This window comes from Diprion similis, chromosome 8, assembly GCF_021155765.1.
Source record: "Diprion similis isolate iyDipSimi1 chromosome 8, iyDipSimi1.1, whole genome shotgun sequence".
NCBI classification, from domain to species: domain Eukaryota; kingdom Metazoa; phylum Arthropoda; class Insecta; order Hymenoptera; family Diprionidae; genus Diprion; species Diprion similis.
In genome coordinates this window covers 8,129,698-8,146,612 of record NC_060112.1, presented here as the reverse complement: position 1 = coordinate 8,146,612, position 16,915 = coordinate 8,129,698, and the positions used below count along the sequence as shown (strand labels likewise).

The 16,915-nt window shown below is 38.0% G+C and overlaps 2 protein-coding genes across 3 annotated transcripts; one reads left to right on the top strand and one right to left on the bottom strand.

The window, feature by feature from the left end:
• Positions 1–637: 637 nt before the first annotated feature.
• On the top strand, positions 638–4,402 carry LOC124408722 (pickpocket protein 28-like). The gene is made up of 9 exons (XM_046885860.1): positions 638–727; positions 1,012–1,215; positions 1,371–1,491; positions 1,582–1,730; positions 2,061–2,262; positions 2,488–2,758; positions 2,913–3,036; positions 3,718–3,809; positions 4,110–4,402. Exons 2-9 carry the CDS (start codon positions 1,037–1,039, stop codon positions 4,295–4,297), a joined length of 1,326 nt encoding a protein of 441 aa, XP_046741816.1. The 5' UTR covers positions 638–727; positions 1,012–1,036; the 3' UTR covers positions 4,298–4,402.
• A 1,622-nt stretch (positions 4,403–6,024) lies between these two features.
• LOC124409041 (uncharacterized protein KIAA0930 homolog) lies at positions 6,025–16,449 on the bottom strand. 2 transcript variants are annotated; one of them, XM_046886433.1, is made up of 9 exons: positions 15,994–16,449; positions 14,518–14,837; positions 14,139–14,402; positions 13,343–13,442; positions 12,944–13,249; positions 10,694–10,891; positions 8,803–9,318; positions 6,379–6,528; positions 6,025–6,303 (listed from the first exon to the last, which is right to left on the bottom strand). In XM_046886433.1, exons 1-9 carry the CDS (start codon positions 16,109–16,111, stop codon positions 6,263–6,265), a joined length of 2,013 nt encoding a protein of 670 aa, XP_046742389.1. In that variant the 5' UTR covers positions 16,112–16,449; the 3' UTR covers positions 6,025–6,262. The 2 variants fall into 2 exon arrangements, with proteins under 2 accessions (XP_046742389.1, XP_046742390.1); XM_046886434.1 differs by lacking the exons at positions 8,803–9,318; positions 10,694–10,891.
• Between the last annotated feature and the right edge of the window lie 466 nt (positions 16,450–16,915).

Here is a 16,915-nt window from a genome sequence, read left to right as displayed (position 1 = left end):
TGAATAAAATAGAATCGTATAGGGAAATACATTTTGTATTACGATATTGACTAATTATATTTCATATTTTTTCCCCGCCTTAAATCCCCTGGGAGACATTATGTAATATTTTCCCAGGTCATGTACAACGCGAGAGATTCGAATGTGCGGCCTCGACGAAATAACTTCGTAACAAGGCAGAAGGATCAGAATGTCTCAGCGGCTGTAAACATTAATTCCACAAAGGACAAGAACAAGGATGCCAGGTAATATGGTCCACCTGTCATTCGTGAACTTTAGTCTGAAAATTTTTCTTTGGTTGAAATGATTTTCAAATATGTCTTGTTAGGCGAAAAGGCTTCTCATTGTCTTTCAAATGCAGTGTAATTTTATTGGATCCATTATGAGATCAGCTCATTTCAGACTTCAGTTTGTGCAAAAATTTTGGAGCTCTGACAGATTTGTTTATCAATTTTCCTCGAAGATGCTTTCACGATATCTTTGACATTCAATCTCTAAAGCCTTTCCAGTCAGGCTTTTGAACTTCACGACACTGGTGAAAGTGAAAAATTAAGAATGGACTGCAAGCTTTAGTGCGATATTGTGTTAGATTACAGTTTCCGAGAGATGGAAGTCATCTTTGCCTCAAGAAGAATAAAATCGGTGTTACTGTGCAGCAGTATTGCTTGACGAGTAGCTTGCATGGACTGAGATATGTCGGAGATACCACTTTGTCGATTCTCGAAAGGTGAGATTGACACTTGATTTTGTAAAGAAATCTGCCCCATTATCTCAAGATCCTTGTAAGATACAAGTATTTTTGAATCATGTAACAGCTTTTTATCGAGCCTCGTATAAAAATGGTACTTGCGTGAAAGTTATTCTTCTCGTTTTCGGCGGCCCTGTTTACATTCCGAAATTTTCAATTGGAAATCATTCTACAGGATGGATAGAAAGTTTTGCTACTTTTCATATTCACAAGGCCGCACACTTTGTGGGGTGAAAATATTTACACAGAAAAACTGTTTTCAGGTTTTTCTGGATCATTTCATTCATCATGGCGGTTTTGACAGCGGCATACTACATCTGGAATCTTTATCAAAAGTGGATAGATTCTCCGTTAATAATTTCTCTCAGTCCAGACCCCGTATCGTTGGTCGAGATACCGTTTCCATCTATAACTGTGTGTAACATGAACAATGCGAAGAAGTCCGAAGCTGATCGTATAAATCAAGGGTGAGTAAAAAAGTATTACCACCATGAATTGATTATAATTAAAAACAACAGTTTTACGTGAGAGCATCTAATTGTATACGATAAGGGTGAACGAGATGCGGAAGTTATCGTTACCTGATCTGCTTTCCTATCACAAAAATTACTTCATGTTTCAGAGAAGATAATTTGGAAAAAGTTCTACTTAACGATATTTGTAACCTTGAGAATGGGACATCCACCGATGACCTCGATTCGGAATCAGGCAAGTGGAGCAACGTTCAACGTTTCATGATAAACGTGAGTGAAACTGACGAACTAGCATCTCTCTGTTGCAATTGATCCAGGACTACCGATAATTTGTAATACCAAATGTCTCCGATCATACAGGTCACCCAGCCATGCACAGATATGCTGTTCTTATGTCGATGGCATCAAAATACTACAGATTGTGAAAAAATCTTCAATCCGACATTGACTGATGAAGGGATTTGCTGTAATTTCAATGCCGTGCATCGAAAATACTTATTTTATAATCCGTAAGTACAATACGCGTTAACTTTGCTCAAATCATTCTTTCGAAAATACCTCGACAACACACCTAAGAACGTCTTAAAAAATTCCCCGTAATACGGAAAGTTATATTTCAGTTTAGTTTTCATTAAAGAATATCATTTCTTCCAAAAGTTTCGTGAGCAAGATTCACTTGGGCGTCTACATGTGTTTCATACGTATGATTGAACAGAAATTGATACATACGAAACGACATAATTTAGTGTATACTTGAATGTACTTGGCGCATGGTATTGAACCTAAGATGCTTTTGATTAGATAATAACTTCTGCACGATTGATCAAACTTTTTTTTAGGCGTGACATGTCTGATTTCAACGTGACATTCCCATTCACAAGTGTTGACTGGACTCCGGAGAAAGGGTACGCGTCGAAAACACCTGCGGATTCCATACCTTGGAGACCGTATGGTGCAGGAAGACATCTCGGTCTTACTTTAGTCCTCGATGCTGAAGTCTCGGAGTATTACTGTTCATCGACCGCCAGTATTGGTTTTAAGGTATGTGGACGTACCTCACTTCGACATCTATTCTAGTACGAAAATTCTCAAAATCAATTTGTAAACGAAAACGTGTTTTTGTGAGAAGACTCGATTGTGCGCAGCCCGAATACCCTGCGAGCGATGAATCAAGAGTTACAATCGAAAATTGAAAAAATTCCTTCATTTTTCCTCAGTTCTCGATGTCTGTTGGCTTTCTAAGAGTTCAATTATTATTTTGAACAGATGCTCCTGCATAATCCAGTGGAAACCCCAAAAATAGCAGATTTTGCGTTTACCGTAGAACCTGGTAAAGAAACAAGAATCGTGATTCGACCCACCATTACATCGGCAAGCAGATCGATAATTAGGGTACCAAAAAAAAAACGAAGGTGTTTTTTTACCTCGGAAAGATCTTTGAAGTACTACAGAACTTACACGCAAAGGAACTGCATCCTGGAGTGCGAGGCTAACTTTACACAAGAAATTTGTAGCTGTGTTCAACATTATATGCCAAGTGAGAAAAAAGTACTATAAAAATATTTTAACAGTGCATTTCACATCCAGCATTCAAGAAGCAAATTTTGTTGACAATTCAAGTCTTAATAACGTAATCAGCGTCGAAGATTCGCAACTTTTTAACAGAATATCGATGTTTATTGTTTACTTAGAATCAGCGAATACCACGATATGTGGAAAAAAGGATGAGAAATGTGCAGATCAGGCCCGACTCATCATGGAATTGAAACTATACGACGACGAAAATACTACAAGTCTGTTCAACGCAAGCCAAACGTGAGTTAATACATCAATATTTACAAATCAATAACAATAAGTGCAATTCGCTTAGAAAAGGTTACTCGATGGTTACCAAAACATTCAGAACTCCGTGTATTCTATTTAAATAAGATTAAGAGGTCGAAAGGAGTCCTAGTATAGTGCCTACGGATGAAGTTGGAAACCAATTGTAAGGTCCATTCCAACAATTTCATAAGAAATGCTTCAAAAGAAACCAGAACTACTTATTGGCAGTATAAAATGATGCATCGTGTAACTTTTACATTCAGACCAATATAGTTACACTGTGACTAGAAACTGAGAAACAATTCATTTCTGAAACAGGGCTAGCTGTAATTGCTGGCCGGGGTGCTTCGAAATAAATTACAACGCTGAACTCTCTCAGAGCAAATTGGTTCGGAGTTTTGACGTTGATTCGGACTACATCAAGAAGGATAGAGAATACTTCATGTGAGTAAAATATTAATCTCGTTTAATGAGGGGAAACTTTCGGGTTGTGTTTGAATTGAAGCTCACCCCAAGTGGGTGCCGTCAGTTTGGGTCTGCTTACTTTCAAAATTCATGAGCGGTGCGCGATTGAGAAAAATTTTCAATCCCCTAATAAATGGGGATTCCCCTGACTGACTTCTCTCTTTGACGCTACTAGAAAGAACCCAATATATTTTTTCTAACTTTCAGAGAAAACATTGCTGTCGTTCATCTATATTTTGTGGATTCGCAATTTACGGCACATGTGAAGAATGAATTATTCGGATTCACTGAACTATTGTGTAAGTATAAATACAAATTTTCATTACTAGTTATATGAAATGAATTGAATTATCTTTACGCTAACAAGTTATCGAATCTTGAAACTTTTTCGACTGGTATGAAATCTTGACTGCAAATTAAGTCTCATTTAACAAGTTCATTCCTCTTTTTGGAGATTAATTTTATTCACTTCATTTTCCACCAGATCACTTGAGTCACAAGTATGCGCAACGAATATAGAATGGAATTTCAATTACTGTAAGAAATGCAAGCTAAAAACATGAGAGACGAAAAATTGAAATACCTCATTCGAATTTCAGCAAACACTGGGGGCCTACTTGGACTATTTATGGGTTTCAGTTTCTTGTCACTAGTGGAGATAATATACTTCATCACTTTGAGACTCTGGTGTCGAATTTATAGACGAAAGTCGTTGTCTGTACAAACTCCTCTTCAAGTTATGCCACCACCTCATCAATATGCCACCGTTTATCCGTTTGCTCAATAGGTAGAACACAGGTGCACTGAGAACAAGACACGTAACAAGGTGATGTTGTACCTTCGTATGGTACTTTAAAAGATACATCTTTGATTATAAGTAACTACGGAGAGAAGGTGTCGATGGTACACACGTTTGCGGTATAATGCACAGTAACACTGCTTCACAGAGCTACGGCAAATAATTCATAGATACGTATGTTAATAGTAAACGTTAATAAACGATCGATCCCATACGACACAGTACTGTAAATAGCATATCCCTGTAATATATCTGCCAGAGATACTAAATATCTATAGTATGTCTAGAAACAAAAGAACTAAACGTTAAAATTTGTTGAATTTCGATGGGTATCATCTGAGCATATCGAATACGTATTAATATTTTGCATATTTCCAGTTTTGCATTGTCACATTTTCTCGCCAATTCAAGTCAATCGGTCAGATCATTTCTGATAGAGTAGAAAATAATAGATGTCACCAACTAATTAAAATAAATATCAATTTAAAAGAAGAAGAAAAAAAATTCACCTTCACGTTATTGCTAATAAAAAGAAAGAAACGTTTAGTTGACCCTTAAGTGGTAACGGGGGGTCACATCCGTGCCTCGCCCAAACCGTCTCACGTTTCACGTCTCTTCACGTATTCCTTCGTTTATGTGATTATATTGTAAAAAAAAAAAAAAAATGATCAAATCAGCAATATAATGATTGATCTTTATTCTAGGATATTTGACAAGATTTTATAAATTTGTCGAAATTTTTTAAAGCACTTTAGAGCACTTTGGTAAGTCAAGATAACAAAAGAAAGATATTTTTGTTATTGTATCTATGAATAGAGATTTGAGTTGAATTACGTAAGAAGTAAGTAACAGTAAAGGATCCCTTATCTTCAGTCAAAAGTTTCCTAGATCAGCCACTGGAGTCGCTATAATCGGATAGAAATGTTCCGAACGGGATTTTAACGCGCCGATTTTGAGGCCAGTCGTGCTTCAGACGTGGTAGAGACGAGAGGTGCTCCAGACAGTTGAGTTGATGTCAGTTTCCAAGCAAAAGCGGTACCGGCGGCGGGGGGGGGGGGGGGGTATTTGAACAAGATTGAAAATTATCTGTGATTGTGACTATGGTTCTTTAAACTATGAACCTGTTGAGTCGATGACACGATAGGTCCTTGGTGACCTGACTCTGAGCAGCGGCGTCATCGGATCTCGTGGCAGCTGGTAGTGTCGGGGATGGTGCAAGTATGAAAATGGTAAATATAGAAAAACAAAAAGTCTTCTGATTTTGTCGTAGTTAAATTTCATCTCAAATGAATATTAAAGGTATGATCAAATTTGACAGAAAAACATCGGATATTGTGAAAGTATAAAGATCACAGGTTATATTTTATTTATTTCTTCATTTTCCAGTTTGGGGAATGTGAAGTAAGAGCTAGATGGTACTCCATGCCATGCTTAATAAGTCTTAAAAATATTCATTTATTTATTTATTAATAAATTAGGGTCGCAAGTAAGCTATAGCGGTGAACGATCGCTAATAATCAATTCAAATTTATGTATTACCAAGTTCTCTGTTCTCTGATAAGAATGATTCCACGAATAAGTAAGACACGGAATCAAAATTTATCTGAGTTTGAGGCTCGATGGTGAAAAAAGTAGTCTTTCGTTCTAATATTGTATTTCAACGTGAAGAGGGATTGGAAACTGGATATTAGAATAAAAAATTCTTTTCATTCGCTGTATTTGTCGAAATATATTTTCACTGTATAATCAAAAAGATTTTTTCTTGGTACATTATGGATAGAACGTATATATACCTTTCCATTTGATTTTTTTTTTTTTTTTTTACATCAGCCTTAAAATGTTTAATTTTTTCAATGCATTCATACAGTTAGAACCATGTATGTACTAACGCTGAAACTGCACGAAAATGTAAAGTAAGAGAAGAATTTTGAGAAAATTTACCTCCGTGACCGGCTAGAAGGTCAGAATCGGACCTTCTCTGTGATCTAATATATCTGAAACATCGAAACGAAGTACGTTCAACAAAGTGATTACAGGTTCATACAAATTCTGCCAAAGTTCCATCCTACCTTTTGCTATGCTCCACCAAGGTAGCGTGATATATGTCAAGAAAGCGTTGAGAGGAACTGACTGGGCCCGCCGCGTCTCCTTCCAGAAGTGAAACGTCTGTGTGAATCCACGCATGGTCCACAATGGATTGTACGCTCCGTCGTCGAGTTCTGCCAGCAGACAGACAGGACATCGGTCACTACACCATCCTTACTTGTAACTTCGTAGCGCCACACCCTCCACCACAGCCAAGGTCAGAGATTTCTACATCTTAATGCTCAATGGTCTTCCAACCATCGAAACAATTGGATTCTCTAAATAATTTGTCACTAGTTTCTGACAGCTGATTGATCGTTTATTTTTTTCCCTGTCAGTCACTGAATACATGTCTCCAATCATGCGCAATATAAACGCATCAAATGAATTTTTAAACCATCGATTCCAAATTTTTCGCAGCATTACAATCGAACCAAAAGAATAGTCGATAATACCCCACCTAGAGCAACTCTTAAAGATTGCCCTCATCTTGCCAACTTCCGGTCATACCTATAGCACGAACGAATTATGTCCGTTTTCTAACTACTCGGTTTACTAGTTACATGGTCACGTTAGTACATACTGTAGTACATAGTACATAGTTGAAGTAAGGATTACGGGGGGCGGGCGAGCGGGGGGGGGGGGGGGGATATTTATCAATTGAAAAAACGATGCAAAAGTTTATTACTTTTCTAAAAACATTAATGCCATGAGATTCTATCGGTTGGCTAAACATACTTGGTCAATGTATGGGTCCAGTATTTCAATCATTACAATATATGGTCAAACGTCCAACGAACAACTTGTGAAGCATGATCGATAAGCATAAGGGACCCCCACCCCAAGTAATAGAGTTTCGTGACCAGTACACTCGACCATGGCCGTAGCTGAACGGCATAGCTTACAATTAATGGTCAGAACCGTCACCCAAAAAATGAAGGGTTCTGGGTTCGAATCCCGGTCCAGTTCAAGCCACGAAGCACTTTTCCAGACCCGCCGATATGCATGTTACCATACTTGCACTACGCGTTATGATTTTCACGTTCTGGTGCACAAAAATTTGTAACTAATAGTGGTAGACTTCTATCGATACGATGTACTCTAAAGCAGTGATATCTCGTATTTTCTTATCATACCAATCATAGCATACGAAAAATTCAAATGCATTCCACATAGCTTTACCAACAACTACCAGCAGAGCGTAGTTCGAATTCGATTTGTTTAGAATGGAAATGTAATTAGTTGTTCCATTGTTACCTAGTATATGTATATATATACGTTACTGTCACAGTAATAATTTTCAAACAAATCTGTAACTGCAAGATTTTAGTGGACGTTGGTGCTACTATCTGATAGAAAAAAAAAAATTCACGTTGTACCAGGTACTCAAAATAAGTGAAAAAATTGAGGAATTGTTGTTGAATTATTTGCAGCGAATTTGGGCGGCGATTGATGAAGCCACAAACAAGGACTAACCAAGTATACATATTATATGTGAATTTATCGGTCAATATTTGGTGGTCCAAAAAGCTTTGATAAAAAGGCATCGTTCCTTACGAAGAAAATGAAACTCTACAAATCATGCAGGATGAATTTTTTTCCCATATCCGTATCCTAGTTAGTCAATAAATCGTTTCGCACAAAATCATTACAGCTCACACAATTAATAAACTCATGCATTATTCGAAGAGATATGTCATCAACATTGAAAATTAGTAAAATTAGTTAGCAACAACATTGTAGAATTAGTCAATTCATAAATTTAGTAAATCTTGCGCGAGAAAAATTAGACAAATATTATGATGTTCTCATTTGAAACGCAGATCAGTAATATAAACGTCACAAAGTTATTCCCATCTAATAATAAATTTCAATTATTTAAATCTGCTGTTATTAATATCTTTTTCTGGGTTTAACACACCTGACACATCCTTCGTTTGATTTCCATCTGTTTTCAATGCCTCATCTATTTTGAATCTAGAAATGTCTTTTCACTTGAAAGGCTTGAGACGCTAACTTTTTCTACACTCAGGGACCTTAATTGCGAGTAACCCATACCGTCAGAATTTCAAAACACGCACATCGAAGAGAAAAAAAATTAAACTGGACAAAGTTACAAAAATGAAAAAAAAAAAAAAAAAAAGAAAGAAGAAAAAAGTCATATGTAGTCGCAGGCAAACAAGCTTGGAATACAGAAATATGGCTGAAAAAAGTGTGTGCAGTAGAACGAAGCGTTCAGAACTACGATACAGATTGTGAATAAATGAATTTCAAACCTATCGCCATGTTTAGACAAGTAAATAATAGTAGATATAGTACAAGCTTAATGATTACTTGCATCATCAACTCCGTTGTTATAATCGTTATAACTATTCCTATTATTGTCATAAAAATGGCTGATTGATTACCCTGTGAACCGGGGCGGCGCGGGAGCTCGCACCAATAGTAGATGGCTGTACCATCGGGGGTGACCCGATGTGGCGGCAGCGGGGTTCCTCGAAGGCTTCCGTGAAGAGCGCGTCTCCTTCGCCTTCTGGGGAGTGTCGCGCTTTGTTTTTGGGCGCATCCATTGGTTCGCGGTATTTTAGTGTTTGCATTTTTGTCGCAGGGCGTCGACTCGTTCTTGTTTTTGTTCTCGAGGGTGTCATCGGCGATAACCGTCGTTCCATTCGCGAGTTCGATATCGCTACTGTCGATGGTCCGATGGAGCGACTCGGCGCTCAGACTTTCGCTATTCTTAAACATCCGGTGATCGGCGTCAGTGCTCGCCGTGTGATTATCGTCCGCGTAATTTAGAGGCAGCTCCTCTTTTCCATGGACTAATATTGCTCCGGAGTCTAACTTTTGACGTACGTTGTCATCTGTCAGACACGGCCCTGGCGGCAGTATTTCACTTCCGACTTCGATATGGTGATTCTGGGGGCCTATCACGAAACTCAAGTGAGTATGGGTTAAACCTCCGTCGATGCTCTGTTCGGTATCGTGAAAACACTTTAAACATTTTTGATTTAGTCTCTTAACGCGCCAATTCACTTCCGAACTCGACACTCCCTACGGCTCTGATTTCGCAAGGGCGTACAGTCTGGTGGAAAATTATGTGGACTTTTTGTAAAGCAACTGCTCTTTGATGTAAAGAAATAGTTCAGGTACCACATATCGATTCTAGAAAGTTTGATTTTAGGGGGCTGGTGGAGTTCTGTCTAATACTGCAAATCGGATTTCGCAATTCTTTCTCTTGCTTAAGAACTGAAATCTTTTTAAACTTCGAAAAATAATCGGGCTTATGAATTTGACGGTTGACTAAGAAAAGTTTGGAAAATTTACGGAAACACCCGAGTATTTGTAGATAATTTTCACTCGATTTGTACAATCACAAACTCAATCATTTGGAGAGATTTCATTAGTTAAAAAATTTAAACATTGCAAAATACGATTCGCCGTATTTGACGAGGGTTTAATATCCTTTTAACCTTACAAAGATCAAAACGTTTTTTTTTCCATAAGTTCAAAAATTATGGGGTTCTAATTTTATTGATGTATAACTCAATTTTTTACGAGCAAATTATTTTCCAGCTGACTCGGATAAAGTTTTTATATCATATCATCAGTTGATCACAGAAATTCAGGTTTGAAATATCGAAAGTTATGCATATTGGGAAACATATTGCCGCGATCACAAATTGATTTCGAGTAAAATTTCATTTTCATTAATAATCTTTGAACTGTGTACCATATGTATTCCTAACATACCGATCGCACTTCCAAATTTTCACGTCTGTTCTCGATCCTACATCCGGACTTTAACGCTTTGTTTGCCCCAGTAAAAACCCGCCATTCCTGCCCTTTCTGGCCCATGCTGTAACTCGAAATCTTTGGAATCTTCCGAATCCGGTCATTTTTCTATTCCAGATACGCGATCATTTAACCTCTGGAAAAATGAATGACTTCAAAGTCTCTAATTCATAATAATTTTCGTTCTAAGATCTCTAATCATGTGCAAATGAATATGTTTAGATCTTTCTCAAGACTGATATGGCACGAAATTCTAAATTTCAATTGGCTTTGTACTTTGAACGAAATTCGAAGTTACATGCTTACACTATCCATTCGTTGAAATTTTAACTCAACACGTTTTCTTTCGCCTTATTTTCATAGCAACCCCACGAACACGATTTGGAACTCCATTCTGCGGTTCAACATCAAATGACGTTTTGATTCCACGATACCACAGAGCCGGGTATAATCCATCGAATCCGCTGAAGAGACTTGAATGTCATTCGACACGCCGCACTCACTCACCGCCAGTCTCGTGATAGGCCTCCTTGCGACTGGGTGACACATTTTCATTTGGAACTTCCCGGGAGTTTCGTTGTTTCCGGTTGACGTACCTCGTAGGCAGTAGAGGCGATCTTCTCCTTTGCGAGCGTGGACTTCTGCTATTTCCAATCGAGTGCGGCGAGCCCCGCCCGCCCCAGCTGCAAGTCTCCTGCACTTCCGCTATAAACGAACAGCCAGCAAATCAGGAACGACAATTAATTAAAGAAACAAGCTCGTAAACGGAAATACGATGTGTTCTTGTACGTGTGCTCGCTTCGTGATACATCCGAATTCTGCTCTGACAATGTCGTGTACTACGCATGCCTAAAGACATCTCTTTGGTTGTGCTAATGCGCGACTGCGGAGCTTCGAATCAAATTTATACTTTCTGAAAAGCCTAGTTAAGATAATAACTTTTAACCAATGTCGGACTTCATTTTGTGTGTGTCGAAGAAGTTAATCGTCGCTGCTGCATACTTTGACAATTGGTAATTATTGAGTCAGCCTGGTTCTAATTACTTGAAGTGAGGATAACTTTTTATAAGGTTTTTGAATTAGTGGTAGTATATCGATATCACGGAATGACATTACAGCTTCTTTTTCGCCTGGTTTTTTTGAGTCTAATTAAACTATTGGGCAGAATGACGCAATATTCATTATTTCACTAATCTTAGGTTTGAAGAAAATAATATTGCTCGTAAGGTGTTGTAAGCATGCTGAATGTAGACGAAAGATCGTGAATGTGATTAGATAAAAAGCTTAGGAAATTCAAATCTCGCTGCTGGTTTCAGTGGGTATAACTACTGAGTCATTTCCGGCAAATGCTTCATATCACTTATGTTTCTAATACATTTCATTTTATCTACAAAATTTGGTATCATGTTTTTCGCGTTATTGGCATAGATTTATAATTTTGATTCGTACTATATAGGAAGTAGAAATTGATGATTGATTGACCATTTTTATATCTTATGCCGTTACGCGTTCATCATCATTTCGCACAACTCATTCATCCTATCTTACATTTGGAAGCCTCTTCATTTTGACAGACTGAGCCCTGACTTTGCAGTGTGCTTTCTGCACCCTCACACTTCGCTCTGCTCATTTCAAGCCACTTTTCATCTACCTTCTAATCTATTCTATTATTGTAATCATACCGATATTTATTCATTCGTACTTTTCAATTTTCCGGTTATTGCCGTAATGTAAAAACGAATAAATAAAACGAAGATCGTCACAATACTAAAAAAAAAAAAAAAAAATCTGCCATGCAAAACATTTAAAGGATAATATTTTTGAAGCGAATGTGAAAATCTCTGTACTTTGACAATATTTTTAGGATAATTAAGTACTTCCATCAATGTATTTGACTAACGATTTTGGGATCAATAAGTTACCGGTTTAAGGTACTCCTGAAAGCTCGGAAAACAAAAAATGAAGAGCCAACTTCTAATTTATCAACCGTTTGAATGTTGTCCGATCTAACTATCGTTATCAAACGGCATAATTTACTCACATTTTCCGAAGATACGTATAAAAATTGAAAAATTATGTACAAATATGACGTTTATCCGCGTGAGATATTTCTGAAAAGAGTTTGCCGTTTCTTGACTAATCAGAGCAACAAAAACTCTATGAAAATAATTGAACAGGGACGTGAAATAGACTAACTAAAACACTCTTACTTTGACAAACGCGAATCTTCTTCCGTACTAAAAACAGTCTTCTACTACATTCATTTGCATATAGTTTTCGATACAATGACTTTCAACTTTGGCTCTATTCTAACCCATTTTTCAATCTATTTAACCTAGGAAAAAGAGAAGCTGTATTGAAAATGGAGCATAATATTATAGATTTTTAAAATCTATGGACTTGAGAAATAATATTCACGAGTCATGCTTACACATGATCTAGGGATTTGAAAGAAGCTTCGAGTTGCTGATCGAGTGTGTGTGCAGCTACATAAATACATACATGTGCATGCAGAGTGTAAACAACTGGTAGAAATATTGAGTATGCTTTTCGAGTCTTACGATTTAATAACGACAGAATCAATTTCATTGTGTTTCAACTGAAATTTCAACGCTATTATCACCGATTGAAATCACGTGCAGTCTTTCATAAATACGTACAAAATCAGCGAATGTTGTAAAATTACTCCTGCGTGTGCATCGATTATTCGCGCATCTATCGTTACCATTCCGTAAGTCCCGCACGATTTCGAATTACCATCCCGAACATCGCCCGCTTCTATCTCACTAAGCCCGTTAGCCATCGAGTCAAGTCCTTCGTTCTCTGACCGAGCTTTCGTGGCTGCAGAATCTGGTTTTGTCCGCCATCCGCCGCGAACAAAGTTGTTCAAATTTGCACTCGGATCTGAGAGACGTCTCTGGTGACGGTACATGAATATCTCCTCGGCGTCATCCCAGTCGGCATCCCATAAGGCGTCTGTAGCACAGTAGCCTGGCTCGGAAGTTGGAGTCTCGGCACCCGATCCTTTCGGCTTTGTCACAGCCATTTCCGCGTGACCTTTACCTGGGAAAGAAGCAATGGAGTAGAGTTCATTCTCGAAGAGTAATCTGCGTCAGTAGCGTTTAAATCGAGAAATCGGAGAGCCCCGGACCCTACCTTGAGGGCCTTTCATTCGAACAAACTCGACCCTCTGTGATGCTGCCCCAGAGAAAAGACCGAACGTCATTCGCTGTGCCATTTTTGTACTCAAACTAGACTGAAAAAATAAAGAAGAATGATTCGCAAGAGGTAGTGACGAAGTCAAAATCAGTTTAGCAGCACTGCGATGTCTCATGAAATCTGTCTCATTCCGAAAAAATTAACTCACGAATTTCATTTTAATTCTTACCACACAAATTGAGAATAGCCGTTACGTAAGTCCAAATTTGATTCGAATCACATAACCTAAGATATCGACAATGCCGATCAAAAAAAGATTTATAATTGAAATGTTCAAAATTATTAATCTATCATGAACTGCTGTTAAATTACGATTGTGTTTTTGATTTGGGGCTAACGTTTTGTGTTTATTTTCTTTACGACAGAGATCTCCGGAAATCGTTAGAAAGTAATTTCAAAACTGGTTATTTCGAGAGCGGATAAAATAAATTAGTGTTAAGTATCGTATAGCAGACGATCGTGAACAATTGTATTCGCTAAATTTTTTAAAACGTTTTCAAGACAACATATTAGAATCCAGTCAGTGAAAATGAACCTGAAAACGTAAGACTTGAATAAAAATCACCAGAATTAAAGCACTTTGAACACTCACAAAGTACACAACTTGATATTCTTAGACTGATTTTATATTTTTATGTGATTCACTGTTACGATCTCACGTTGATGAGGCGCGATAACTAACAATTCGACCCAAGTTCACCTCAAAATACCCTGAATTTAGTTACATACGTACCCTAGCATCGTATACTTTCTTTAAAGCGTCATAGCGGATGGATCCGAGAAAAATGACGCCCTGAACAGCACCGTCTCTATCCGAAGCCACTAGTTCAACGCAGACCATTTCACCATCCCTGACTAGAATATCACAGAAAACTTCATCAAAGTTATCCACCATAAAACAGATGTGTGGGTAAGTCATTTCTTCCAGGTCGCCTTTGGCATCCATGCGACGGCGGCTTGGACTAGCGTAGACTTTTTGCGAGTGTCTTCGAAGAACCTGAAAACACGATTATGCTTAGAAATCGTAACTAGACTTTTTCTTGGAGGAGAGAAAATGATGGGAAATTGAAAAATGGTTGATGGGATTGATTCGTCGTTTTATTTTCGGATACCTGCAGCTCTTTTGGGCTTGTTCTTGTGCAGATCGCCAACGTGAGGGTGTAATCAAATTGATGGACTACAAGATTCAGGTACACAGTTTCTTCCCAGTCAATATCTGGATCGCCGATAGGAAGCTTCTTGCTATCCTTGCGGAAGACGTCAACTTCTGTTTCGAATTTGGGTAAATAACGTGACGAAGTCTTGACGTGTTTCTTGCGTACGAAAAATAGCAGATCGTCACCGTCTATGGTGTGCTCTGCTTGGAATAGGAAGTGACGCACGAATAAGTCTGTCCAATACGTTGTACCCTGGAGCATGACGAAACCCGAATCTAAAACAACAATCTTTGGCGTTTGAACTCTAACTCAAGTAAGTGCTTAGGGGATGACCTAGCTAAGAATTTTCCTACTCTCAAAAAAAAAATAAATGAATAAATAACGACTAAAATACCTTCACTTACAAAAAATATTGAAATCAATCCTTATTGCCAATTACGTAACTTATTTGCAAAACCAGACTAAATAAAAAGAATGTAATAAAAAATTCGGAGGTAATATTAATTGGCGGATCTTTTTACAGAATGAATGATAAACTTTTGTATGCCAAAGATTTGCTTCGTTTATCATTTCTATTTATCTATTCTATCTATTCAAGAACAAAATGAGTCTAAACAAGATGAAAGTAGTAACATTAACGGGACCAAACTTCCAAAATAAAAATACCATTTTGAATCTTTGCCTTAACCCACAGGAGTTCATTTTTTGAAGTATAATGAATTTGTTACGCCCACAATCTTATGGTATCCTGGATTCCAGGCAATGCCAAAGTCCCAAAACAACAAATTTTCATACGTCGTTACAGCAACTTACAAACTTGAATCTTAAAATTAGAAATGAAATTAAAATCTGTATAGAATTACGAAAATTCACTGCCATGTTTCTCGTGGTAACTCTAACTACGAACGTCTTCCTATGCAGCTGGTTTTGATAAAGTTGGAACTGCTTTAACGTTTTGTGTTCAAGTGCCCATGTAAGTATTATGATCGAAAGTGGTGTATACCGAAGTTGACAATAATTACAATCCCGTAAAAAGTCAGTTGAAAGACACTGTTCAAATATTAACGTTACTCAGTGTTAGCAGTTGTACATGAGGTTGAAACCGACGAAGTTACTGTAACGATGCAATTCTAGAAAAAATCAGTTTTTTTACCAGTGAGAAATCTACACTCCTTAATTATCTCCTAAAACATTTTGATATGATAAAATTATTATTCATAGGATTTCAAGCGTGTGAATCGAATGAGAAGCGAAGTATCAATCGATTGTCCGCCATGAATTCGATCAAAGAGTTTGAACGGCGGCCAGAATTAGCCAACCGATAAAACCAATTTTTCACCTCTGCATCGAAAATTTCCTATCAATCTACGTCACACTAAATAATGGTGTGAAAATAATGTAGAGAACGACACCGTTCGGTGTAGTACAAACCGTCTTTGAGTAGCTGACGCATCTCCTTTGTCCTCTGAAAATTAATCTCCTCCAATAGCTGTTCAAGCATCGTTGGAGGACGAAGTAATCCGGTGGATCCACCGGCCAAACTAGCCATTGAAAATTCGGGCAACAGTTTCGGCTTGGTAAAATCGAGCCGTAACGATTGAATAAAAATGTCACGAACCGCGCAATGCACTGACGCAAAGAAGACACTCGTCTCTTCGTTGCACGTAGAAAGAGAAGAACGTATTATCGCAACTAATCGAACGACGGTGATATCCAGTGTGAGGAATTGTTGGATTTCTCAATTTACCTCAACGAAGCGCGTCACGAGGCATTCATCTTGAGCAAATCAGATTATTATTATGAAATGAGTGAACTGACAGGTAACTATAAACACACTTTTATTGTTAACCGCGCCTATGATCTCAGTAGGCGCCACTCTCTTCTCTTTCCAACAATGAGGACATAAGCGATGTGGATGTTCCCCCGCCTAAGCAACTCGCGGTCGATAAATACGAGTCGACGCGGCGATGCTTTGGGCGTCTAACCGCGCGCTAGATTCGAACTTTCATGTTCGTTTATAGCTACGACGAAGACCTATCGATAGTCAGGAATATCGATATTTTTTTACCGATCTCGAGGAAGACCATTGGCATCACCGGCAGACAGTCGGTATTCAATCCGAGAAGAGAATTCGATCTTGCACTACCGAAAAACACCACGGAGGAAGGAAATTACACTTTTTCAAGTCCAGTAATATCACTTGCGAGCTCATCGGCAGTTCTGCTTCTGATCGCTTCATGAAGGTGGACAATACAAATATTTTGGTCTGAGTATGTTTTTTTTGAAATATGAATGAAAGGCGATGAAAGTTTTTCGATAGTCTAAATTGTTATTCCAGTCCGAGACTATATCG